At 39.3% G+C, this 27,814-nt stretch overlaps 1 protein-coding gene across 2 annotated transcripts in view; it reads right to left on the reverse strand.

The window, feature by feature from the left end:
- Nucleotides 1-27,814, reverse strand: part of csw (corkscrew) — a 244,848-nt gene that overhangs the window by 153,738 nt on the left and 63,296 nt on the right. For both annotated transcript variants that reach the window (XM_065232563.1, XM_065232564.1), the window contains exons 2-3: nt 24,490-24,677; nt 24,295-24,424 (exon numbers count right to left, since the gene is read on the reverse strand). In XM_065232563.1, coding sequence (XP_065088635.1) covers nt 24,295-24,424; nt 24,490-24,677 — 318 coding nt within the window. The remainder of the gene's footprint in view (nt 1-24,294; nt 24,425-24,489; nt 24,678-27,814) is intronic.

Consider the following 27,814-nt stretch of genomic DNA (forward strand, 5'->3'; position numbering starts at 1 on the left):
CGGAGTCCAAAGTAGGCACGATTCCCTGCCATAATGCGTCTTTGAATTTCTCTGTATCATTTTCGGCGGTCACCAGTGAGCCCAAATACACGAACTCATCGACCACCTCGATTTCGTCACCGTCAATCTGAACTCCGGGTTTGGAGGCTAGTATTGTCTTCCCTAGAACCTCTTCCTTTCATGTATTTTGTCTTTGATGCGTTGATAGCAAGTCCAATCCGTCTAGCTTCAGCCTTCAGTCTGATGTACGTTTCCGCCATCATCTCAAAGTTCCGTGTCATAATGTCAATGTCATCGGCGAAGCCAAGGAGCTGGATGGACTTCCTGAATATCGTGCCACTCGTGTCTATCCCAGCTCTTCTGATCACACCTTCTAACGCGATGTTGAACAGCAGACACGAAAGTCCATAACCCTGCCGTAACCCCCTTCGAGATTCAAAGGGACTCGAGAGTGTCCCCGATACTCGAACAACGCATATCACTCGATCCATCGTCGCCTTGACCAATCGCGTCAGTTTATCCGGAAGTCCGTACTCGTGCATAATCTGCCATAGCTGATCTCGATCGATTGTGTCGTATGCGGATTTGTAATCGATGAACAAATGATGTGTGGGCACGTTGTATTCGCGGCATTTCTGCAGAACCTGCCGAATCGCGAAAATTTGGTCCGTGGTAGCGCGGGCACCCATGAATCCCGCCTGGTATTGCCCCACGAACTCTCTTGCATATGGTGACAGACGGCGGCATAGAATTTGGGAGAGTACCTTGTAGGCGGCGCTCAGCAGTGTGATCGCGCGGTAGTTGCAGCAATCCAACTTGTCGCCCTTTATGTAGATTGGGCATACGACACCTTCCATCCACTCCTCCGGTAATATCTCCTCCTCAAAAATCTTGGCAATTACCCAGTGCAGCGCTCTAGCCAGTGCTTCACCACCGTATTTTAATAGCTCACTTGGTAGTTGATCTACACCAGTTGCTTTGTTGTTCTTCAGCCGACCGATCTCCTCCTCAACTTCTTGAAGATCAGGGGCCGGTAGCCTGTCGTCTTCTGCGCGTGCTCTAAGGTCTGTTGCCGTGCCACCTTCGTTTTCTGCTGCTTCACCGTTGAGGTGCTCGTCATAGTACTGCTTCCACCTCTCAATCACCTCACACTCGTTCGTGAGAAGGTTACCGTCCAAGTCCTTGCACATATCGGCTTGCGGCACGTAGCCTTTGCGCGAACTATTTAGCTTCTCGTAGAACTTCCGTGTGTCGTTTACGCGGTACAGATTTTCCATCCCCTCGCGATCTCGGTCTTCCTGCTGACGCTTCTTCCTTCGGAAAACCGAGTTTTGTCTGTTCCGCGCTTGTCTGTATCGCTCCATATTCAATCTCGTGCGGTGTTGCAGCATTCTCGCCCGTGCTGCATTCTTCTCCTCTACTAAAAGTTTGCATTCGCCGTCAAACCAGTCATTTCTTCGGTCCGGGATTGCACTACCTAGTGCCGCTGCAGCAGTACTACCTATGGCTGAACGGATGTCCCTCCAGCAATCTTCAAGAGAAGATGCGCCAAGCTGCTCTTCCGTGGGTAGTGCAACTTCCAGCTGCTGCGCGTAGTCCTGGGCAACTCCGGTGTCCCGTAGTTGCTCAATGTTGGGTCGTGGCGTTCGACTTCGACGTGTGTTATGCATTGTCGAGAGTTTTGAGCGCATGCATACTGCAACTAGGTAGTGGTCCGAATCTATGTTCGCACTGCGGTACGTGCGGACGTTGATAATGTCGGAGAAGAATTTCCCGTCGATTAGAACGTGATCGATTTGGTTTTCTGTGTGTTGGTCAGGTGATCTCCAGGTGGCTTTGTGGATATCCTTGCGGGGGAAAAAGGTACTTCGAACTACCATACCCCGGGAGGCTGCAAAGTTCACGCATCGTTGGCCGTTGTCGTTCGATACGGCATGCAGGCTGTTTGGCCCGATTGCCGGTCTATACATTGCCTCCCGTCCTACCTGAGCGTTCATGTCGCCGATGACGATTTTGACGTCCCGTTGCGAACAGCCGTCGTACACCTGCTCCAGCTGCGCATAGAACGCTTCTTTCTCGTCGTCGGGTCTCCCTTCGTGTGGGCAGTGCACGTTGATGATGCTGTAGTTGAAGAAACGGCCCTTAATCCTCAACTTGCACATCCTCGCAAAAAGAATTCAAACGGTATTTATTACACTGAGTGTTTTCTGGTTTATTTCAGAACAATTTCAAGATAATTCAGAGCAGAATTCCAAGTTAATTTTGAAGTTCCTATCATGAGAATGTTGACCAACGAAAAATTAAAACCCCAGCAAAGAATAATTCAGCTTCGGTTTTTACAAACATTTGTTTCGAAAGTCCAGCATCTTCAATATTTTCTTTTAAGGACCATGCACTTTACATCTGAAATTGAAATGGCAAAAATCAATTTGCAATATTGCTGAGTGATTAAATTATAAAAACAATAAACGGGAGACTGAAGAAAATCATGCAACTAATAGAGATATTTATTTGATAAAGGATCACTCCGTTTTAATGGTTTATTCTGAAATTCTGGTGTAAAAGTTTGTTCTTATGGTATGGTTAATTTATTTTTCCCGTTTCCCTTGCCGAATTCCCGAGTTTTTCCCGGTTTTCCCGGTTAGTTTTCAAATTCCCGGATATTTCCCGGTATTCCCGGTTTGCTGGCCACCCTGCATTCGTCTTTAAAAACTCACATCGTTGTTTGAAAAAAAAATCATAGCTCAGCCATTTATTGGTAAATTTCAAATCTATTGACGCCATTTGAAACTACAGACTTTAAAGATTTATTGTTTATTAATAGGTTTAAAGTCTATCGATAAATTGCTGAGTAATAATTTTTCAAACATTACCAATTTTCCGTTACCAATTTTATCTGAGACCTCGTGTTCGGAGGGTCAATAATTGATCACTCTTATGCCGCGGATACACTTGTATGATAAACTATGACCATGAGTCGATTCTAAAATCGTTACATAAAATATGTTCACCTGAATAATGGTATCATGAAATTCAGTCAAATACTAATTTTACACTAATGTCAAATGATCACCAGTTCTATGGTCATATTAAGTGTTTAAAAATGATCTCATGAAAACAAACAAAAGAACTCCTAACACAATGAGAAATCCATTTTACGCACATTACTATTTCTATTCGGACAAAAGCCAGTCAGAGCCCAATCAGTCAGTCACCGCAGCGGAAGGGGGGGCTGCTAGTGATTTACGCCGACAGCAGCAACAGAGATCCTAAATACATTCTCACGAGCGCGCTCGAGCAGGTCGTCTGTGTCGGTCGTGCTCATTCGTTGCCTCGTTTGCTCGCAAATCCGCATTCGGAATAATAAATGTACCATTAGGCAATATATTAGAACTACTTAGAACCAGGCAAACCGCGTGTGAATTGCACAACCTGTAGCGCTATGGTAATTCATCAACATGTGACGTAACTGTCACATTTCCATTTTTAGATGGAACCGATGATTTTGCGTAAGCAGCAAATTTCGGTGCAGGTGGTTATGGGCTGTCGTCGAACTAATCTGTTTGCATAAAAGCACTGGCTCATATTTATCCAAAACATTTATCACGACAACAACAACAACAACAAAAGCGATACCCGAGCAGAAGAAAATAACTCATGAATACCAAATTCAGGTATGCCTAGCCTGACATAAGAGGTGAAATACCAAAATAATACCACAAAATTTGTCTACGAACAATGAACTAATAAATAAGTTAGTTATTATAATAACTGACGAATAAAAGACGCTTTTTTGATGCCAGAATACCATAATTTGTTATTTGAAAGGTCTTCTAATACCAAGACAATAACTCCTTTAGGTAATTTACAAGATATTTCGATAGCTGAATAATACCAAAACAAAATTTTCTACCACAAGCATACCAAAACGAGGTACCATACCAAATTAAGATATGCATATGCCATCAGTTCCTGCTCGGGTAACGCACAATGGAAATGTGCAATGTAACACAACTCTGGACACACTCGGCGGCCATCAGAACGTACGATTGTCGCTAATTGATGCCATGAGGAAATGTCCAGCTAGCGCAACAAAGCGAGGAGTGAAACGTGAGTTCGTTTGCTCTTTGTGTACGCACACCCGGTTTACCGGTACGATTCAAGGGCACTCTTTTTTATTTTGTATAAATCACGCCGACGCGTCCAAACAAATAAACCTGCGGTGTCGAGATCGCTATCAGTTACACACCTTTACACAGAAGGGGAGAGCGAGAGAGAGTGATGCCGAGTTGGACACAAGTTGGGAATTCGTGCCCTAGAATGATTTATTGAAGAATCGTAGCGCAGACTTACTGTAAATTGTGTGGTATTTTCCACAAGACAACAGTAGAATTTCTTATCCTGCAACTCGGTTCAATACTCTTCAGTTCAATGATCTTAATCGTCTACCTTTAGCTACGACCAATGGTTTAATTGATCAATAATGGTACAAATCCAGCGCATCGCAGTCACTTCCGTCCAAATGACCTTATATAGGACAATGGACAGGATCCTCTCCTTGTGAAAAACGCTGTCGCTGTGACAGTGGTTTATTGTTCTTAGCGAAATGGTTCAAAACTGTATGGAACCGATCCCACGTTCACCGACTGTGTGTCCTGCATCGCTAAGAACGCTCATTCACGCCGACCGCAATCCCTAGCGCGTGATCCTACTCGATCGGAATGCAAAATGATCTCTCGCTCTCATCCTGGACGACGACGACGACGACGCGATCCGGAATTAGTATTCCGATCAGGCTGATGTTCTGTGGGATTTTTCAATTCAACCGCCTGACGAAGCTCACGTAGTCGGCAGGCAAAGACCTACAAAGAAGGTGTTCCCCCATGGGGTGGATGGCGACAGTAGTCTCAACCGCACCCAGAAAAGTGATATTTGTTTACCGGGAGTGGTGTGGGACCACGTGGGAACACACGGTGACAAATGATAGGATTTCTGATTTGTGATTCGCTCCGAATGTATCGAAGCGTTCGTTTTAAAAATGATAATGGTGATCGCTTGAATATACATGTCAATCCTGGAACAAATTTTAAGGAATCGAAAAAGGTTAAGGATCTCTCGCTTGCACTGATCATATACAAGAGAAATAAGCTTTGGAAAATCATTTCCTTATCTCAAGATCCTAAAAATAATAATCATGAAAAAATTGTACAAGTTTAGAAATTTGGTTTGTGTTAAAGATCGTTATCATAATAAAAAGAAGAACAAAATCCAATTTTCGTAGATTGTTGGTAGTTTTGAATTTTTAAACTAGACAGTCGGTACCTAACAGTTGTTGTTTCGGTATGCTTTGGTCACTGCCTGCAGCTCGGTCGGTTTTTGTTGTGGATACCGATTGAAAGAAAACATTTCAAAATGGTGAAAGTGAACATTCAACATTCCCAATCGAAGTGCGAGCCTATCATCGGCGTAAATGACAGTTTTGTTAAGGCACTGACTGCGAATCCCGTTGAAATGGAAGCAACGCACCGGATTGCGGAGGAGAAGGCTGTCTGTCCTAAGTTCAAAACGGAACAAAAAATCATTGCAATGCCGTATTAACGGCAATTTGGAGGAAGGCCCCGCTTCAGGGACATCCTCCCCAATAATATGTTTCAGGAAATTCATCGTTGGTTAATTTTGTATTTGTGTCAAAAGGTTGAAACAATAAATCACTTGTATGATAACATGCAAACAAAACTAAAAACTGTCACATACACTGTCAGATTACATAAGAACATTAGGGAAGTTAGGTCAGTAGCCGTGGGCAACAGCTCAACGGTCTTCGGTATAGTTGCTCGGTTTGCAAAATACCAACTTTTTAACAGGGTGTCGACTCAATGAAGAAACCAAATTCCCTGATATTCCCTGATTTTCCAGTTATTTAAAAACAATCCAGATGCAGTGCCTACCCGTTTTTGGCAACCCCATCAGCTATTTCTTTCCTCAGTACTATACTAGTGCATTCTGAACATTCTTTCATGAAACACCACATGGACCCATGAAGAGTTATCCTATACAATTTCCAATTGAATAAAGCGTTTGATACATTTTATAGAATGCAAATAAGACATAAATCGCGTGTTGCCAAAAACAGGAAGCCAGTGCTTTTTCTAAATACACACATTTTAAGCGTTGTAAACGCCAGCTAATCAGAAAGCAGTAACCGGGATTTTACGGAGGTGTGGAAGAAACTGCAACCATCTCGATATAAATCTACTTTCCTGGATCTTGAATTTGGTTCTGCGACACGTTCGAAGTTTTCACAATTTGTCTATGAAAAATCACTCAAAACTAAACGGGATTTCATTTGATTGTTCTTAAGTATTTCCTTGCAGAGAGTTCTTTACAGAATATTTCTCAATTTGAAATTCTCTCTGGGAGTCACTTGAAAATTACTGTAAAACCCTTCAAAAAATCTAGAAATTCGCCTATAGATTCTCTTCTCATGCAATTCTCCTCAGGATTCTCGACCAACAATTGAAAAAGCCCATTAGCTTTTGAAAGCAAAACTTGTAATCCCCTTTCACTGCCTACACCGGGCAGGATAAATTCTCCCGCCGAGAGTTGTCTTCAAATTTTGCTCCAAATTATCTTGGAGTTCTCTTGTAAATTCTTTTGGAAGTTGCTTGAAACGCTCCTTAAAATTATCTACAAATTCTTTTCGAAATGCACATGGAATAATCCTCTGAATTTTCTTTGGAATTGTCCTTCAAAATTCGATTCCCTTGTATTTTTACGAATCCTGGAATACTCTTCACAATGGTCAGAGAGGTGCTTAATTTTTTACTCTGTACTCACTCAATTGACTTGAGATTTCTAGGCGAAACCCTCGTAAAGATTTTACTAGAACTCCCTACAAATGTTCTCTGAAATACCTTGTTGTTATCTCTAGAGTTCATTCTAAAACCTGTTCAAAATTGGTTTTGGAAAAAAATTCCAAAATTCTCTTAATAGTTTCCTGAAAATCTAATTCAGTTCAAGGGTCTTAAAATCCCATTTGTTTTTCGAAGAGAGGACGAAGTATTTTTTCCCAATTTGTAATCGAAATTCACATGATTTTCCCAGCTCTTTTTCCCGGCAACTTCAAATTCTCGGCTTCAGCCCGGTTTTCTCAGTTCCTCGGACCACTGGTCACCCTGAATTTTACATATGAACCACTTGTCTTTAATCGCATTATTTTTTTTTGCCTTGAGCACATTTTGCGACCCAGCTCGGCTAGAAAATTATTCCGGATAATATGCTTAACCAAAAACTAATTCGCAGGCGATTTCGGGAAATCGAAAAATCACGCTTTCATCTAAACAATTCTGTGAGTTAATTCCCTATAAATTGCAGTAGAAGCATCATCACAATACTGAAACTTCACTGTGAAGCTAATTTTACGGACTAACCAGGTTTACAATGAAGAGCTAGAATGCTCAATAAAGCAACTCTGTGCAGTCAAGGGAGTGCTTGTCTAAGTATCTTTGAATCATTATTCTGTCCCATTGAGGAGACCCTTTCCCAAACCCGTATGGTCCAATGCTCGACTACGAAATTTGAAGCGTCTGAGATCGAAGGCCCTCCGTAAATACTGTCGTACTCGTAACCCATTCACCAAACGATTATTTTCAACAGTGATCAACGAATATCGCACATATAACCGCATTCTTTACAAGAGCTACACAAGGCGTGTGCAGGCTAATTTACGGCTTAATCCAAAGCAGTTCTGGTCATTCGTGAATACCAAACGAAACGAGGAGGGGCTACCAGTCGAAATTCACCTGGGTGATAGAATCGCCAGCAATTCCCCTGAGAAATGTAATCTTCTGGCAGAACCTTTCAAAAGCATTTTCAATGACACTACGGCTTCGTTGTTCCAAGTTGCTGAAGCGGTGAGGGACACTCCCAGTGATGCTTTCAATTTTTCGATTACCTCGGTTACAGTAGACCTCGTCGAATCCGCCATCAAGAAGCTGAAATTTTCTAATGCTGCTGGGATCCCCTCAAGTATCCTGAAGCGATGCTGTTCAGAGCTTACACCACCGCTTTCGAAGCTGTTCAATATTTCATTACAGCAGGGGGAGTTCCCTAAGCGTTGGAAATCGTCATTCATGTTCCCGATTTACAAGAAAGGAGACAAGAGAAACGTCGAAAATTACCGAGGGATCACATCACTCAGTGCCTGCTCTAAAGTTTTCGAAATCATCATCAACGACGCATTATTCTCTAGCTGCAGAAATTACATTTCTCCTAACCAACACGGTTTTTATCCCAAGAGATCAGTTTCAACAAATCTAGCTCCGTTCATTTCTTTATGTCTGGTGTCAGGTGGACGTTGTATATACAGATCTTAAGGCTGCATTCGACCGGGTTGACCACTCCATACTGCTAGCTAAACTTGAAAAACTCGGTGTATCCTCGGGTATAACTCGTTGGTTCAAGTCCTATCTGACCAATCGGGAACTTTGTGTTAGAATCGGATCAGAGCAATCGGACTATTTTACAAACAGCTCCGGTGTTCCTCAAGGTAGCAACTTGGGACCATTGCTATTCTCGATTTTTGTGAATGAGGCCGAACTGATCCTCCCAACTGGCCGGCCAACAAGCCGATCGTTCTACGCGGATGATGTGAAAATCTATGTGATTGTTCGTAGCTTCGCCGATTGCTTGCGGCTTCAGCACCTAATCGATACTTTCGAAGAGTGGTGCTCAAGAAACTATCTCACGTTGAATGTACAAAAATGTAATATTATCTCATTTCATCGCAAGCTGAAACCACTAGCATTCAACTATACAATAAATCACCACCTTCTGCAACGTATGGACAATGTTCGTGACCTAGAAATCACGCTGGACTGCGCCTTAACATTCAAGCTTTATTACTCGGACATCGTTGCGAAAGCTAACAGGCAACTCGGGTTCATTTTCAAGATCGCTGACGAGTTTCGCGATCCTGCCTGTCTAAAATCTCTATACTGCTCTCTAGTGCGATCGATCTTGGAATTCAGCTCGGTAGTATGGTGCCCGTATCAAGCAGTTTGGATAGCGAGGATTGAATCTGTTCAATTGAAAAAAATTCGGTATGCCTTTCGTCACCTTCCTTGGAATGACCCTGTGAACCTTCCACCGTACGAAGATCGTCCTGGGTCTTGAAACACTAGAACATAGGCGGACGATTAGTCAGGCCGTGTTCGCAGCGAAAGTACTTATTGGTGATATCGACTCTCCAGGAATCTTGGCTGAATTCGAAATCTACGCACCCGAACGAGTTCTTCGGTCAAGGAGTTTCCTGCATCTTGGACCTCGTGATGCGAACTACAGCTTGCATGACCCAATACGTTTCATGTCTGGGCGTTTCAACGAGTTTTACGAGTTTTTCGACTGTAACTGTGCAGCGGAAACCTTTCGTCACCGTATTCAACGCAGACTCCTGAGAAGGACGAGGACTTCTACTTGATTCACGGACAACTCTATGCCATAGGAGGATAACTTTTTTTATGCTATAGACTTGATTAATGTGTATTATTGTGATTCATGTATTTCGAAAAGATATGGAGTTTTTACGCCTTTTCTAGGCTTTTCCTCATCAGGCTTCATTTAGACACGTTAAGTCCGATGAAGGAAAACAAAATAAATAAAAAAATTAATTATTCAACCATAAAAGTACCAGCAAATAGCAGCATAGGAGCTCCATTGAACATTGTTAGCAGCGAAGGTGAAATTTAACCACAATTTGAATATTTTTTTTTTAGAATCTTCCTTCACAGGACAGTCGTCCTAAGAGTGAGATGAATCACCACAATTCTTATATTTAGCTGGCATGTAACAATTTTTGGTTCCGTGACCCCATCCCTGGCACTTACGACACTGAGTGAGGTTATGGAAATTTCATTCAGTCTTCCTGAAGTGTATCCACTTCACTCGAACATGGAGCATTAGGCTACCTTTTCTAAGGCCTTAAGGTTGTTTAGTTCACTCTAAATAAAAATCATCGGAAATCCCGTTGCGAGAATCACCAGGACGGGATTTCATTTCCATTTTGATTACTTGGACTGGCACAACACCAAATAATTTAGTCAATTCATCTTTGATCTGATCCTGGGATTCACCACTGGGCAGACCTTTCAAGACAACCTTGAACAGACGTTCAGTTTTGGTGTCGTGAGTAAAAAATGTGTTTTGCTCCTCAGTAAGGTTTTTGAGATGCCGTTTGAATCCGTCCAAGGTTTCAGCCAACACACGGCATTCACCCCGACGGCCAATTTGAAGCGAAAACTTAAATTGAACGAAGTTCACCAGTTCGTCACGAATAACCTGAAAATCGGAAGTGGTTACAACAATAGGGGGAACCTTTCCTTTTTTGGCATGGATGATGGATCATCCTCATCATCCGTTGGCATATCAAATTAATTGCTCAATTTAATTTCATAAGAAGGGGGATCAAGCGATTGCCCTTTTCTTTTGCGCTTAGGCGCCATGGCGGCAGAACCAAGTTTCTCCAAATCGACTTTCAAACAGATTACCAGAAGAATCCGAAGGATCGAAGAGGAATTTTCCAAGTCGATGGCCAAGCAGGATTACCTCGGGTAGGGTCCAAACAAAGATCGAAGAGGAATAAGAGTCAAACAAGGTAGAAATTTAATATAAGGGGCCTCCCTTAGCTCAGTCGGTAAAGCTGCAGCTACAAAGTAAGACCATGCTGGAGGTGATCAATTCCCGGTGCCGTCTAGGAGTTTTTCGGGTTGGAAAATTTCTCGACATCCCTGGGCATAGAAGTATGATTGGACTTGCCACACAATTATACCAATGCAAATATGGTACAGGCATCGAAAGCTCTCAATTAAAAACTGTGGAAGTGCATCTAGAACACTAAGTTGAGAACACGCAATAAGCTAATATGCGATATGCAATAAGCTTGAAATGCGAAGAAAAAGAAGAAGAAGAAGGTAGAAATTTTACAGGTTGAGCACTGAAAAGTGCTATTCAAATGTGTTGTAGCTTTAGGTAGCAGTAACACTTCCTTCAGCAACAAATAGATCCGCACGGCAAGAGAGCACGATGCGGACTGAAAAGTTACAATCAGTGATTTTATGATTCATGAGCGCTCACTCTGGGTGAACGCTCACGAATCGTAAAACGGCTGATTGAGACTCTCTGAACATGTTAAAGAAGTACAGAATCCATAATTTCAGTTCTTCATGACCGTTAGTAGCTCAGGGGCCTCTAAAACCTCATGCAAAGAACTTGAAGTTGAAGTTGTTGAGAAACCAGCAGGAGAAACAGCCCTTAGCAGTTCCTGTACTACAATTATAGCAATTTAGAATAAGTATAAAGGTAATGTAGCTCATGTGCCAGTCCATAGGACTTCTACAGTAAGTTTAAAGCAACTTCAAATTTCCAAAATTCAATTTTTTTTTTCCTTTGGTTTGTTTTTTTTCCGTCGATCTTGTTTTCCGTGCTGAGCACCAATGCTACCGACGTGCCAGGAAGGCAGCTTCCACACCTGGACCCTACCTATCGACCCATCAACTCATGAACCGGAGACCAACGGCTTTACTTCCCATCCGAAGGAAGGCGTGATCAGAGATGTTATACCTCAGAACATCCCGACTGGGATTGAACCCAGGCCTGCTGGGGTGAGAGGTAATCACGCTTACCACTACACCATCGGCGCCGTTAAAATTTAAATTTAAATTTCAAACCAGATATTTTCAAGGCAAGTCAACAGAAGATCCTACGCAATATAGGTGTAACCAGAGGATTTTCAGACCTAGGTCAAAGATCTTTGAATGATATATCGTACATTTTCAAGTGGTAATTCAAATGTCTTCTAGGGTCAGTCTAGCTGGTTGCTAGGCAAGGCAAGCAGCTCTCAAAGGTAGTCCGGAAAAAAATGGCAGATTAGTGTAGACGCCCCTCTGTGCCTAAATCATAACTTTAAGAGGCCTTCAAGGCCTGCTCCACAGAACTTCTTCTACCAGTCCAAAAGCCAATAGAGCAATGGAGAGGAACTCAGAGCTCATCTAAGCGTTTTCCACGACCAATGCGGAAGCCTTCAATTGCAGTGGACCAAGCTAAAAGTTTTCAAGGGCAAGTTCTTTAGACTGACGTATTTAAAGGCAAGTACACTGAAGATGTTTGGCTAAGATGTCTAGAAAGGTATTCAAGCCTTGCCCCGTAACGTAGGTAGATCACCTTTTCGTGGTTCGTTACGGGATGTTAGATCTACCACCGATTCCTAGTCCTGACTACTTCAAACTAGGGGAACAGGATTTTTCAGTAATCAAAGGAACACATCTTAGTCCTTGTTACTTTTTATGCCTTTTTGATAGTGACAAAACTCGGCTTTGTCCACCGAGGATGATCTTGGAACAAGGAAAAAATTAGTTAGTTAGTCTTCATCTATGTGATTCCTAATCTTCTATTCGTTGTTCCTTAGTTTGAAGCAGTCAAGACTAGGGTTCTGATGCATGGTCATTATCGGTGTCATTCCTTAATTTTGTTGCTAAGAAATACACTTTTGACTGACAAAGGGGGGCGCCTTTGGAGGGTGTTTCAACACTCCGAAGGGTATAAATAGCGGAGGACCTTTCAATTAGAGGCGGATCCTTGCGATAAATGCAAGAATGACAACTGTAAAAAAAATCGAATACTTCATCATTTCTCAATAGTGATGGAGTAATACGACATGCACTAAACTAAGGACACGGGATAAACTACAATAGATCAAATAACTGGTCGCAGTAGTGTTAGGTCCCGAAGAGAAAAAAAGCCTTAATTTAGAGGTTTTAAATAACTTCCAGAGTTCTTTTATGAAAAAAAAGGCAGTCAAAATCATGCCTGTACAGCAGATTACATGAAGCATTCTGTTCAAACGCTTCCAGAGTTCAGGCATGTTTAAGGATGGCCACTTCAAAAACCTTCATTTCATCCAGAAGACTACATGAAACAGATCAAACGACTTCTAGATTTCATCCATCTGCTCAAAGGATTTCAAGTGCAGATTCACAGGTTTTTAAGGGACAATCTAAAAAAATAAGGGCGATCCAGAAGCCTTCAAGGAACAGTCCGGCGAGGATCATGGACCAATTTGAAGAATGTCTAGTGGTGAGCTTTTAGCAGACAACGGAGTTGTTGAAATCACGACTTCTACTGAGTCCAATCGCCTAAAGGGTAAGTCTAGAATCATGCAGAAGGTAAATTAAAATGTCTTCAAGGATTCCAGAGAAATGTTTGGGCCAGTTCAAAACAAGTAACATCGCAAAGGAATACATGAACCAATATAGAAAAAAGTGCAGAGCATTTTAATTACAATGGAATTTAAGGTCTTCTAAAGCAACGGTAAATTTAAATTGTAGTTGAGATAAGATCTTAATGTGTTTAAAGGGAAGAATATTCAATATCTAGATAGAGCTGGAATTAGGGCGTAACACTTTTTGTAAACAATGACTTCTCTCGATGATTTCTAGAAACTCAAGGCTCGCCCAAGCAAATCAATATCACCATCAGTTAGGGGAAGCCTTCCCCTAACCGATGGTTATGTTGGTTTGCGTGGGCGTGGCTTGAATTCCTAGACATAATCGAGAGAAGTCAACAGACAAAAGCTGTTAGGCCCTAATTCGCGCTTTATCTAGATATATGCTGAAGTAAAAATCAACATGGCGAGAGTTTGTTGTCAAGCGCTCCTGTAGAGACTACTGCACGAAATCCACTGTTCAAAAACAACGCTTAGATATAACCAACTACTATCGTCAGCAAAATTGTTCTACAGTACGTCTCATATCCAGTACAAAATATGAAATTGTATTTTCATAAACGCGTTAATGTCTTGAAGCTCCAAAACGTCATGGAACTATGGACTCCCTAAAATTCAAATGTCGAGCTTAACTGTTATCTCTGTATGTTAAAAAAAATCGCATATTCATTCGTGAAACCTGAGCAGGAGTTGAGATATTGAAGATCTGCAGGCTCAACAAAGTACTGTACGACTTCCCGATAACATTTCTGGTCTTTGGTCGCTCCATAAAGTCCCGTAATAACATGTTATACGATTTGTGCCTTCCTCAAAATTGACCTTTGCTCGGTAGAGTAGATCTCTATATACAATTGTCACACTGCCCTACTCTAACGAAACTATCAACTCTATACTTTCACCTCCTCATCTATCGTATAAAATGACCACTTTAAGTCTGATATTTGAACATCTCCAACTTTGTTATTTATGTTAGGCATATGGTTATGTTACCAAAATATCTATGATTCTCCAGATCGTCCTGGAGTTCAAACTTGATGTCCAGACTAATTTTGTTTTAGCCTTTAGTACACATCGAGGTGGCTTAAAACATCATGTGTTAACCAAATATCTTTGATGCTCCAAATCATCTTGGAGTCCAGGTTTTGATGTTTTATAGAGTCAACGAGGTATTTTACGATGTCCCGACTAAATTTGTTAAACCTGTGGACCCAACAAACAATCGTCTATTGAAGAAACGACTTCTTGGCCATTTTATTCAACTGCAGGCTTAATAGTACTTGTACTATTTTTAATAATAACTTCTGTTCAGGCTTTGTTCACACAAATCTGGAGAATTTATTCAACCACAACATTGATCTACTTGGTGTTGTATAAGGTATGTCGATAAGCTTTTATTCGACTCATATGAGTTGTAACAGAGTTTATACGATAAAATTTTTGATTATTCAGCGTTTATTAGACATCACTGCTTCCTTAAAACAGTGATGCTCTGTATACGCTTGATTCTCATGTGAAGTAACGTTTAATTAGACATTATTATACATTTATTAAATGATTATTCAACTGTGGGAAAATTAACCCGAAAATAAGAGAGACGGGGACAGGCCTCTTCACCTCTCCAAGTCGAAAGAAATGATGCTCGGTTATATTTTAAACTAGACCAATGAATTCATTATCGTGAGTCATGTGATCGATGATCACTATTTAAATTAATTATGTTCTACACAAATAAAAACAAGGGTTGAGCTTCACGACCTTCTAATTGGAAAGCGGAAACGGTAACCACTACTCTACTGATTCCGCCGTGTTGTTAGACTGAATCAGTGTAGTCGAATAATGAATCTAATACGTCGTTTATAAAGCATTTACAAATCATGTGATTACAACTTGAACGCATAGTGGTGTAAGAGCAATTATGCTGACTGTATTCACCTTTATTCAGCAATATTGGTAAGTAATGTAATGAAATCTAATAATGGAGCTGGAGAACATTTATTAGACGTCTAATAAAACATCTTAAAAACAGTCGAATTTAAGTGTCAATGTATGTACAAATTACAGTTATCGAATTTGTTATTAGATCAAACTTCTGGTGTTGAATTGGAAAGACATTTAACACTTTTACAGCTTTTAATAAGTAAATTAATCAGATCATTGGAAACAGTGGAATAAATGTGCATCTATCGATCTCAATGAGCTTTTTCAGCACATAATTCGACAACTCTTTTTATTCAGCATTGTACACTGTTATACAGCATTTATTCAATATTTATGCTTATTTGTTTGAATTGTTTGTTGGGTGGTATAAGAGGGGGCCTCATAGCCTAGTCAGTAAAGGCACGGTATTACCAAGCCGGAGGCGGCGGGTTCGATTCCCAGTCCGGTCGAGGGAATCTTTCGGGTTGGAAATTTTCTCGAGTTCCCTGGGCATAGAGTATCATTGTGCTTGCCACACAATATACAAATTCATGCATTGGTATTGGCATCAAAAACTCTAAATTAATAACTGTGGAAGTGCATTTAGAACACTAAGCTTAGAGCACGCAATAAGCTTGAAATGCGAACAAGAAGAAGAAGAAGAAGAAGTGGTATAAGAGCTGTTTTGCTGACTGTATTCACCTTTATACAGCAATATTGTAAAGCAATGCAATGAAATCTAATAATGGAGCTAGAAAACATTTATAAGACGTTTAATAAATCATTTTATTAAATCAATTGAAAACAGTCGAATTAAAGCGATAATGTATGTGCAAATTACTCTTATTCAGTTTGTTATTAGATCAAACAATCAAATTAATCATATCAGAGCAAACGGCGGAATAAAGGCGCATCTATCGATCTCAATGAGCTTTTTTCAGCAAATAATTCTACATCCTGTTTTATTCAGCATTGAACACTGTTATACAGCAATATATTCAATGTGTATGCTTATTTGTGACTTTGAATTGTTTGTTGTGGAGCTTCGTCAAGCCCGATACTGAATATATGGTTGTAATGATAAAGTATGTCAGGCTCTCCAAATGATCCAGTCTTGATGTTCTACATGTTCAACGAAGTCTTCTACGATGTCCTGATTTTTTATACGAACTTATAGAGCTTCGTTTGTCCTCATGCAGTGAATTTCCATTTTTAAATTCCCAGTAGAAATCTGAAAAATTTCCTGTTATTAACCATTGTCATTAGGGGCTGTTCATTAACTACGTAGACAGTTTAGTTTATTGAGCTAGAAAATGATTACATCATTCAATTTACATGTTTAAACGGGAGCAAGTGTAAATTTAAGAAGCTGTTGGTGGAAAAATTATATTCGGTTTTTACCTACAGGAAGCTTTTCTAAAAACTGACATAATTCGTTAGATGTACTTGAAAACAAAAAAATACTCAAATTAAATTTAATGAAAACTGTTGAAGATCTCGGAACAAGAACCTTTTTTAACAACTATCAGAAACCTTCAAAATTTTAAGAAAATCTACAAGATTCAAAACATTTGTATGGAGTCTAAAACTGCGACATCTTTCCGAGATTTTTAAATGAATATGTAAGAACCAATGAGCCAATTCTATAAACAATAGCTTTAAACGTCGAATGACAACAGATCCAAGTAAACCACATTATCTATCTGTTAGAGCAAAATTGCTCTTCCAGATGCTACTGTAGGTTTGCGTGGATGAAAATTTCATCGCAAGAAATCGACGTTTAAAGTAATTGTTTACCTAATTGGCTCATTGGCCCTTTTCACATGTTCGTCTAGATTTCTAGCCTTTATAAATCTTCGAGATCTCCGATTCAAAAACTATACAGAAGGGAGATGAACCAACCTAGGACTGAAAATCTCGATGGTAATGACAAAAACACAGAATCGGATATATTTTCCAAGAATCTGGGGCTAAGAAAAATACCTAAAATATCGGACATTGAAAAATTACGAAGATCCTAGATTAGAAAACAAATTACGGTCTCTGGACAATTTACAGGATTCAAACAATTCAAAGAATTTTACATAGAATTTTGTATAGAATATCTATGGAACTTTGAAGAGGGTTCAAAAAGATATGAAGTGTTAAGGAGGATTCAAAATTTTATGGAGTTCCTGAGATTAAGTCCTAAGAAATTCTTGCATATACATATTCCACTGGATTTTTGGGGAGAAGGAAAAAAGTTCTGAATAGAACTCTTAGGTTATTCTTAGAAGAATTTGAATTCATTTGAGCTGATTTTGAACAGAATTGTATGTGGATGAATTTTAATGAACATTCCGAGAAAATCTTTAAACAGAATTTAAAGAGTTTTCAGAAAATAATTTCAATGGAATACTGAGGAAGATTCATAAGAGAACATTCAAGGGAATTTCGAGAAAATACCAAAGGAATCGTGTTATGAGGTAAACTCCAAAAAATAGAGCCAAGTTGAAAAGAAATTCTAAGGAATTTTTCAAAAAAATTCAGAAGAGAATCCCAACGACTTATGAGGAGAATTCCAAGGGATTTCTGAGGCGAATTCAGAACTAATTCTAATGAGATATTTGACTAGAGCTATTGAAGAAAATATTGAAAAGACTTTAAAAATAATCGAGTTCTCAGGATAGGTTGCCAAAATATATTCCAAGAATTTGGTCAGGAAAGTTTCAAGGAAATTCCAAAAATAACTCCTAGATAATTAGGAGGAGAGTTTTCTGCTAATGTTTTAGAAAAAATGCATGATAACTTTGAGCAGAAATCCAAGGTAGTTCTAGCATTTGGAAAACTGAAAAAAAAATGCATGGTAATTTTGATTTCGAACCTTCAAAAATTGCCGGATAATTTTATGATTTAGTTTGCACATTTTTGTACCCAATGTTCGACATCATCAATAATTTACAAGCACATGACGCAAAATTGGAACAGACAGGGAAAATCAGTTAGAAATATCGCTGAGTAATTAAATCCAACAAAACAGATCAGCCTTTTTTTTGTTGAAAATCGCTCTCTTTCACTCTGGCGTAAACAAACCTCCGTTAAGGATTATTGATTTTTGCCGGGTCTCCTTTTGAATTCCCGCGTTTTTCCCGGTTTTCTCAGTTGCTTTTCAAATTCCAGGTTATTCCCCAGTTTTCCGGTTCGCCTTGATTTATTATATGAGTTCGTAGAGTTTGATAGAACCTCATAACATCATAGGGGTAAAAAGTTATAATAGCAAAAGATCCTTGGTTCTACAAAGTGTCTGGATTTCAGACCTTAATGTTTTACAGATTCAAGGAACTTCTGGAATCCTGGGGAGACTCAACCAATAGTTCCACTTCGTTTGGGAAAAGTTCAAAGGCCTTCAAATGTATGTACTGGAATCTTCAAGGGCCAGTTGAGGAGCCTTCAAAGGGCTGGCCAGAAGATTACGCGAAACATTCCTGATGACATCTAGATTTTTTTATTATAATCACTTTAACACTTTTGGGTCATTTGTGGCTTGTCCGGTATGATATTTGAACTCTTGGCTTTGGTGTGAGAGGTATGGATGTTTACCACTACACCGGGCCGTCTTCTTCTAGATTAGAACCAAAGCTCTAGATTGTCCCAATGCTCAAGCTCATAGAGCTCAGACAACTTCAATCCAGGAGTCTTTGAGCGAGAGATGGTCTAAAGTTCATAAGTTCATGAATCAGTAAGAAATTTTTTAGGACAAGTGCAGAGATCCTGCAGCTAGTCTGCAATACTTACAAATTAGTAAGGGGTAAGTCCAAAACACTTCAAAACAGTTCATTCATATAAACTTTATTATCTTCCATACTAAGAGAGCAAGCTACTTTGACACACAATTCTCTTTCTCTCTCTCTCTCTCTTACGAGCTCAATCTCCCACCATGCCATGTATTTTGATGGCACACGGTTTATGATTTCCCTCTCACAGACTTCAGAATAGAGTACCTGGCACTGAAAAAGTTTTCGGTACCCGTATTTTTGCATTTAGATTAACAACCAAAGTTCCTCCTTTAAATCATACTCGACACACAAAATACTTCCTAACCTCCATTTGTTGTGTTGAGTTTGAGTGTACTTAAAAGGAGAGAATTCGGATGTGAATCTAAATGCATATATATAGAGGTACCAGACATGTTTTGCAGTGTCAGAAGGTACTCTCTTTTGTAGTATGTGTAAGGGATTTCTAGGATTGTTGACTGCACTGTCCTCGGTGAACAACTAACAAAAGCAGAACTCTGTTAAAGAACAAAGTATCTCTCCAGAATTTTAAAAATTTTTACGCTTCCATATTAAGCATAATTTAGACAAGTTCAGAATAAGCATAATTCAGATAAGTTCGAACAGGAGATTGAAATTTATCTAACTTAACATGTAAATTATTCAAATGGAACTTATCAATTTAGCAAATTTTAGCGATCTACGGAATAACTTTTGAATTTTTAAGCTAAGTTATATTAGTAAAAGATTCTTGTTTCTAAAAAGTGTCTGGATTTCAGACCTTGATGTTTTACAGATTCAAGGAACTTCTGGAATCCTGGGGAGACTCAACCAATAGTTACACTTCGTTTGGGAAAAGTTCAAAGGCCTTCAAATGTATGTACTGGAATCTTCAAGGGCCAGTTGAGGAGCCTTCAAAGGGCTGTCCAGAAGATTACGCGAAACATTCCTAAGGACATTTGGATTTTTTATTATAATCACTTTAACACTTTTGGGTCATTCGTGGCTTGTCCGGTTTGATATTTGAACTCTTGACTTTGGTGTGAGTGGTATGAATGTTAATCACTACACCGGGGTCGTCCTCTTCTAGATTAGAACCAAAGCTCTAGATTGTCCCAATGCTCAAGCTCATAGAGCTCAGACAACTTCAATCCAGGAGTCTTTGAGTGAGGGATGGTCTAAAGAAGTTCATGAACCAGTATAAAGAATTTTAGGACAAGTGCAAAGATCCTGGAGCTAGTCTGCAATACTTACAAGTTAGTAAGGGGTAAGTCCAAAACACTTCAAAACAGTTCATTCCCATAAACTTTATTATCTACCATACTGACAAGAGAGCAAGCTACTATAACGCACAATTCTCTCTCTCTCTTACGAGCTCAATCTCCCACCATGCCATGTATTTTGATGGCACACGGTTTATGATTTCCCTCTCACAGACTTCAGAATAGAGTACCTGGCACTGAAAAAGTTTTCGGTACCCGTATTTTTGCATTTAGATTAACAACCAAAGTTCCTCCTTTAAATCATACTCGACACACAAAATACTCCCTAACCTCCATTTGTTGTGTTGAGTTTGAGTGTACTTAAAAGGAGAGAATTCGGATGTGAATCTAAATGCATATATATAGAGGTACCAGACATGTTTTGCAGTGTCAGAAGGTACTCTCTTTTGTAGTCTGTGTAAGGGATTTCTAGGATTGTTGACTGCACTGTCCTCGGTGAACAACTAACAAAAGCAGAACTCTGTTGAAGAACAAAGTATCTTTCCAGAATTTAAAAAATTTCTACGCTTTTTATATTAAGCATAATTTAGACAAGTTCAGAATAAGCATAATTCAGATAAGTTCGAACAGGAGATTGAAATTTATCTAACTTAACATGTAAATTATTCAAATGGAACTTATCAATTTAGCAAATTTTTTAATGAAACAATGCGATCTACGGAATAACTTTTGAATTTTTAAGCTAAGTTATATTAGTAAAAGATCCTTGGTTCTACATAGTGTCTGGATTTCAGACCTTGATGTTTTACAGATTCAAAGAACTTCTGGAGTCCTGGGGAGACTCAACCAATATTTACTCTTCGTTTGGGAAAAGCTCAAAGGCCTTCAAATGTATGTACTGGAATCTTCAAGAGCCAGTTGAGGAGCCTTCAAAGGGCTGCCCAGAAGGTTATGCAAAACATTCCTGATGACACCTAGATATTTTATTATAGTCACTTTAACACTCTTGGGTCATTCGTGGCTTGTCCGGTATGATATTTGAACTCTTGAGTTTGGTGTGAGAGGTATGGATGTTAACCACTACACCGAGGCCGTCCTCTTCTAGATTAGAAGCAAAGCTCTAGATTAGTCCAATGCTCAAGCTCATAGAGCTCAGACAGCTTCAATCCAGGAGCCTTTGAGCGAGGGATGGTCTAAAAAAGTTCATGAACCAATAAGAAGAATTTTAGGACAAGTGCAGAGATCCTGTAGCTAGTCTGCAATACTTACAAATTAGTAAGGGGTAAGTCCAAAACACTTCCCAAACAGTTCATTCCCATACAGTTTACTTTCTACCTTACTGACAAGAGAGTAAGATACTTTGTCACACAATTATCTCTCTCTCACGAGCTCAATCTCTCACCATGCCCTGTATTTTGATGACACACGGTTTATGATTTCCCTCTCACAGACATCAGAATAGAGCACCTGGCACTGAAAAACTTTTCGGGACCCGTATTTATGCATTTAGATTAACAACCGAAGTACCTCATTTCAAGCATATTCGACACAAAAAATACTTCCTAACCTCCATTTGTTGTGTTGAGTTTCAGTATACTTAAAAGGAGGGAATTCGGATGTGAATCTAAATGCATATATAGAGGTACCATACATGTTCTGCAGTGTCAGAAGGTACTCTATGTTGAAGTCTGTGTAAGGGATTTCTATGATTTTTGACTGAACTGCCTTCGGTGAACAACTAACGGAAAGCAGTTTATGAATAATTTCCGACAGATGTAGGCACAAACAATAGTAGTGACATCTGATGGACAATAAGCGCAGAAACTATCATTTTAATTTTAATGCAGAAACACCCTCTGTTGAAGAACAAAGTATCTTTCCGGAATTTTGAAAATTTCTAAGCTTTCATAATTAACATATGTTAGATAAGTTCGAACGTTTAAATGTTCTTAAATGTCTCAGGAGATTAAAATTTATCTAACTTACATGTAAATAATTCAAAAAAAAATACGAAATTGATTGAGCTTTTTTTTATGAAACAATGAGATCTACGGAATAACATTTGAACTTTTGAACTAAGAATTTTATTGAAGATGAGATGAATTTTTTTTTTAATTTTAGGCTGTGCCAGTTTTTTACATTCTGAACTTTACGATATTTCTGACTCCAAATATGGCTAATTTTAAAGATTTCAGATTGAAAAAAAAAGTCATGACTTTTGGACAAAATATTACGATTCTGACACTCCGAAGCAGAGATTTATGATGTCAATTTCAAATGAGTCTTGAGGAGATGTTAGGGATGATTTAAAACAAATTCTGGGGAGAATTTCAATTGAGTTTGAACAGAAATTTCAGATAATTTCGAGAACTATTTGAAGAAAATTGCAGGGAGAACTACAGGTGAATTTCAAAGTAGATCTGACAAGACTATTTTGAGGATTGTGAATAGTATTCAAGGAAACTCAAAAGATATTGGAATGAATTTCAAGAAGCATGCCAATTGGATTCAGAAGGGGGTTTAAAAAGAATTAACCATGGCTACAATTCAGAAGCTACATCTAACAATCGCCTACGGATTAAAATCTCTTAAATGTTACTGCAACGAAATATAAATAATAACTCAACGAGAATCTAATTCTTATTACAGCTACAAACAATCTTAGTAGAATTTTAGGTTACTTTCAAGACAATTCCTAAAATAATTTGTAAAAATTTTTACAAATTATCAAAAAGTTTGGAGGGGTTTGGAGGGATTTGGCTGGAAATTTGGAGCATATTTCTAAAGAAACTCTGAGGAGATTCTGAAGAAATTTCCTAGGGAATTCTAATAAGAATTTCAACGGAATTTCAAAAGATCCTCCTCAAGAGCATGTTGAGAAGCTTTGCGTTTGGTACGATACTTTAGTTCAAATGCTACCGAACGAAGTCGATAAGAACGCGTGATATGAATGTTTGCCCCCAATATTCTCAAATACAAATGAATCGCTCATTGGCGTTTCAATGTGTTAGGCCGAGTTTAGAATCCGTAGGCCGAGTTTAGCGTCAAGAAGCAGTGTTACACTTTTAATAATATCTCAACAATTTGTTTCTCTTTATCAAATGTTACGGTACAAACGGAAAGGTAAATAAATTTGGAAGCCATCAGTAATAATAACATTCCGTTTGGTGCTAAACTACACTAGATTAAGTAAGACTTAAGTGGAAATGGGGTAGTTAACCTTACATGTGGATAAAATTTCAAGAGTTTTCTGGAGTAAATTCCTAAAGTGTTCAGCACAAAAATAGAATTCTATGGAGATATTTTCTAGGGATTACCGGACAGAATCATAAGATTATTGAGCGGAATCCAGAAACTAAGGAAATCCTTGAGAAATGTTCAAACATATCCTGAGGTAAGTTTCAAAAGAAATAATCTAGTTAAATTTTAGATTCCAAGCACAGAAATTTAAGATTCAGGATTGGAAAAAATGGTCTGAATTCTGAGACCTCAGTTCAGGACAGATGTCAAGATCTTGGAGCTAGATTCAAAATTCAAAGTTAATTATTCGAGGCATCAGTTTTTGAATATTTATTAATAAAAGCTAAATGTCAAAGTTCCAATGAAATTCCCAGATATTTCCCGGTTTTCCAGGTTCATAGGCCACCCTGCAATTCCGTTTCACGGATGTTTATATCAAATCAAAGGAATAGACGAGATCAAAGGATGTTAAGTGACCTTTAAGGGCAAGATCACAGACTGTCAAGGTATAATTAAGAGATATTTAAAACTTAATAAAGTTCATGGTTCCCAAAGGTAAGTTCAAGAAAACTTGAAAACCCCCTGTTTGGCCACATTATAAACGCCGGTTAAAATGCGACCTTGTCATACGAAATTCGCTTCGTTTCGAATCCCATATTGAAACCTCAGAAAACCTTTCAAGGGACGGTTCAAAAAAGTTCATGAATTATTACAGAAAACTGTAGTCCAAATAATTGCAAGAGAAAGTCTCAGGAAAGTTCCTAGCTCAGTTCATCCTACTTCGATGTCGTTAAAACTGAAAGCGGGATTGGGGCTAGTTTCCAAGATGATCCTGGCAAGGAACATTTCACCCTCATGAGAATCCTAAAAGTAATCCAGTACCTACCTTTCAGTCGTCGGTTCGGCGCATATGAGTGGCTGCTTGAGCTCTATGATTTGTCCATTCTTCTCCTTCAACTGTCCACCATTTTCCATATAATACTGAACCAACTCGGACAGGGTTGCGAATTTTTCACCTAAAACATAGTAAAATGCAACGGTTATAGCCATTCAACCGCCTCGGAACAGCAATCACACTTACCTCCATACAGATCGAAGAAGTCGCCGTTGTTCTGGATCTTGATGTGCGTTACCTCCTTGCCGCGCCGGACGGACAGTGTGAATGCACCCGGATTCGACGACGACAGCCGGGCCAGAAAGGATCCATCGAAACCGCGCTCCAGCAGCAGCTTTTCCGCTTCGACACCCGATACCGATGGGTGGAACCACCTACCAGAAGAGCGCGGGAAAAGAGAAAAGAGAAAATCGTGTTAGATCAATGACGTATGACAAATAGCAGGGGAGTGCCGCCTGGCGGTGTCGGTGCCGATGCCGATGCACACCGACCAGGTAGATTAATCTGGTAAATTATATGAAAATCAATCTTCTACCGACAGTCTGGATAATCGTATCCGTGGAGCAAAAGAAAACATTCGCAGTAACTTCTTTTTTTTTATTTGAATAAAAAATACCGGAGACAGGATCGGCAAAAAACAAAACCAAGCATATGCCAGACTAATTTATTATAAGTCGATTTTTTTTATTTGCGGCGATTTCGTTATCTGTCACTCAGTTCGCGCTAGGCACGCATTCCGAAAGGGAAGAACACATTATGCCATAATGTGATTGAACGGTGAGCTCGGATGCCGGAGAAAGCGATCAAAATTTTCGTTGGTAGGTTGTTGGAATATCGGGGAATAATTTCGTTCAGTGTATGGGGTTGCAATGTTGTAACAAGAAAAATCTCAATGAATTTTCCATTGGCTTGCAAAATAAAATCGATTGAGCTTGCAGTACTCAGGTAGTGGAGATGTGATATAATAGTAGAGTGACTAAAGTAACGAAAATAGTGTCCAAATAGTGACTTTGAAACAATAGAAAGAACATTTATTGATCGAAAAGGTATGGTTCTAATCTTTCGCTGATTGCTGATTGCCATCCAATCGAGTGATACGATGCGAACAACGTGGTGGTGGTATCTAAAGACCACAATCCTCGTAACAGCCAAGAACTCCGTCCTATCGAACGGTATTGGGCCTTGGCCAAACGGAATTTCAAAAAACTAATAAATCCATGGAAAACGAGCAGCAGTTTAAATCTAACTGGCGTTCGGCGGCGAATAAGGTCGATGAGACCACTGACTGTGCAAAAATTAATGGAAGGGGTTAAGCGGAAGGCACGGCAGTTCGGATTTGGCAAACTAAAAAAATAAACGAACATTTTTTCCTTTAAATATATGAATTGAACTACCAAAAGAAAAATAAGAAGATTTTTGTGATATGAATTTTGACTGCAAGAAACGATTTTTTTTGTCTACCAATTTTTGCGCGTTCCAGTCTTTAGAATGTATGTTCACAGTTTTCAAAAATTGTATATGCTTCTGAAATATATTTTATGATCCTGGACCTACATTTTTTTTTCTAAAATCTGGAAAACTTGGAAACTTTTTGATCACAAAAATACAATACGATTTAATGGACTTGGACTAATGGACCAGAGAAAAGAACCCGATATTCAGCTACATCATTTTTTTCTCGATGTTTGGACAAATACTAAAGTTACTGGGATTCAATGATTTTTCAAAATTCTGGTCTATGAACAAAGTCAGCTTAAAAATGTTCCTGGACCATTTTTCGACAGGTACCCGGTTTAAGCTTAAGTCGGTGGTGACTCTTCTTTACATTCTAATTCCTGAGTAGATAGTGTGCATTAGGGCGTCCAAGTGATGTTTTGTCCGGTTTTAAGTTAAAATATAAGTTTTGATTTATCGTATCTAGTTAGTTCAAATGAAACTAAGTTCGTTGTGGTTGGAAAGTATTTGGAAATTGTCACGTCGGTCGTAGCTTATTGTGATGTAAGTGGCACGGTAGCCTGAACAATGTGGAAGCTTGATGGGTTCTGTTTCCATCTTGTGTAAAGACCATACGAACTTCCGTTGGACGGCTTCGATTCTATTTGTTCCGTTTTGATAATACGGCGCCCACACCACAGCGTTGAACGCACTAAAGCGCAATGTAATGCCTTCAAGCAATACACAACCTTGCAATGTTTGAAGAATCGGAAAATGAATCCCAATTGTGATGAGGCTTTTGAAACGAAATGGTCGTTTACGCCCAAAGAAAATAACAGAGCATTTAGAAGCATACGATTCGTCTTGCACTAAGCTGCGAAGGCCCCTAGTTGTTATTGAAGAAAGAAAGCGTCACTTGGTTTGGTGATAACATAATATAGTCATACCTCGATATAACATAACTCAATTTTGTATTTTCGTTACGATATATCGAAGTTACTTATTATTATTAATTTATTTGATAAGGCTCAACCGAATTAACTTTACAGAGCCGCGTATTCTTGTTCAGTATACAATACATCTTAAAACTATAGTCAAAAGGTACAACACAATAAACATTTTATCTTCCACTAGCCAATAAGCCTCCTCTACCAAAACGGGAGCCGCTTCCAGTGGTTTACTTGTATGGCAGATTCGCCAACGAGGGTCAGAGCGCTTCCATTGTAGCAATGGACGCAAATCGTGGTCAGCACTCACACATTCATCACGAAACGGTTGCATTGCAAAGTCGACGACGCATCGACTGAAAGAACTGCTGATGAAGAACAATGAGGAGGACCACACAATGGTTGCTGCCGAGTAAACAGACGATCGCGTGACACACATTGAGAGTGGTCTGCTTCTGTCGACAGCCGAGTGAACACTGATATCGAAGATACGTTATTTTTAAATTTTCTTTCATCTTAGAATATTTCTTTTAACTGTATTCTTTTAATGATGTATAAATAAAAATAAACCAAAATTTGATTTCAGCTTATTCCAAACAACCATTTTTTATTCATAAAAGTAGAACTCAAATTTATAACAATTTATAAACCAGCACGAAATAGCAAAAAAAAAAACATTTCTGCACTGAAGCCTTCTTACGATGTCCATGACATTAGTACGCATCTGACGCAGCGAGAACTGTTTAGTCAGTAGCCAATTGTTCTCTTCCGCGAATCTGATTACCAGATCGAACCCATTTAAGGCTGCTTCATTCGACACGTTTACATATTCGTCATCATTTCCAGATTGTGATGCTTGTTCCTGCGTTGACATTGACTGCATGGTGTCGTCACCGGCATAGGAAATGTCATTGTCAGCATCTTTGTGAAGAACACTTGCGATGATCTCATCATCGTCCAGCGTTTCGAATTCGGCATCCTCCTCGTCGATTTCTTCGGTCTGTGCTATCTTCTCAGCGTGTCTCATACGGCCGATAGCGGTACATCATCCTCATCCTCGATTTCATGGGCATTGTAAAGCATGTTCCAAGATTTGCGAATCGAGTCAGCTGGAACTACCTGCCACGCTT

This window comes from Ochlerotatus camptorhynchus, unplaced genomic scaffold, assembly GCF_037179485.1.
Source record: "Ochlerotatus camptorhynchus isolate MF236.1 unplaced genomic scaffold, CSIRO-AGI_Acam_v1.1 ptg000370l, whole genome shotgun sequence".
Classification (NCBI taxonomy): Eukaryota; Metazoa; Arthropoda; class Insecta; order Diptera; family Culicidae; genus Ochlerotatus; species Ochlerotatus camptorhynchus.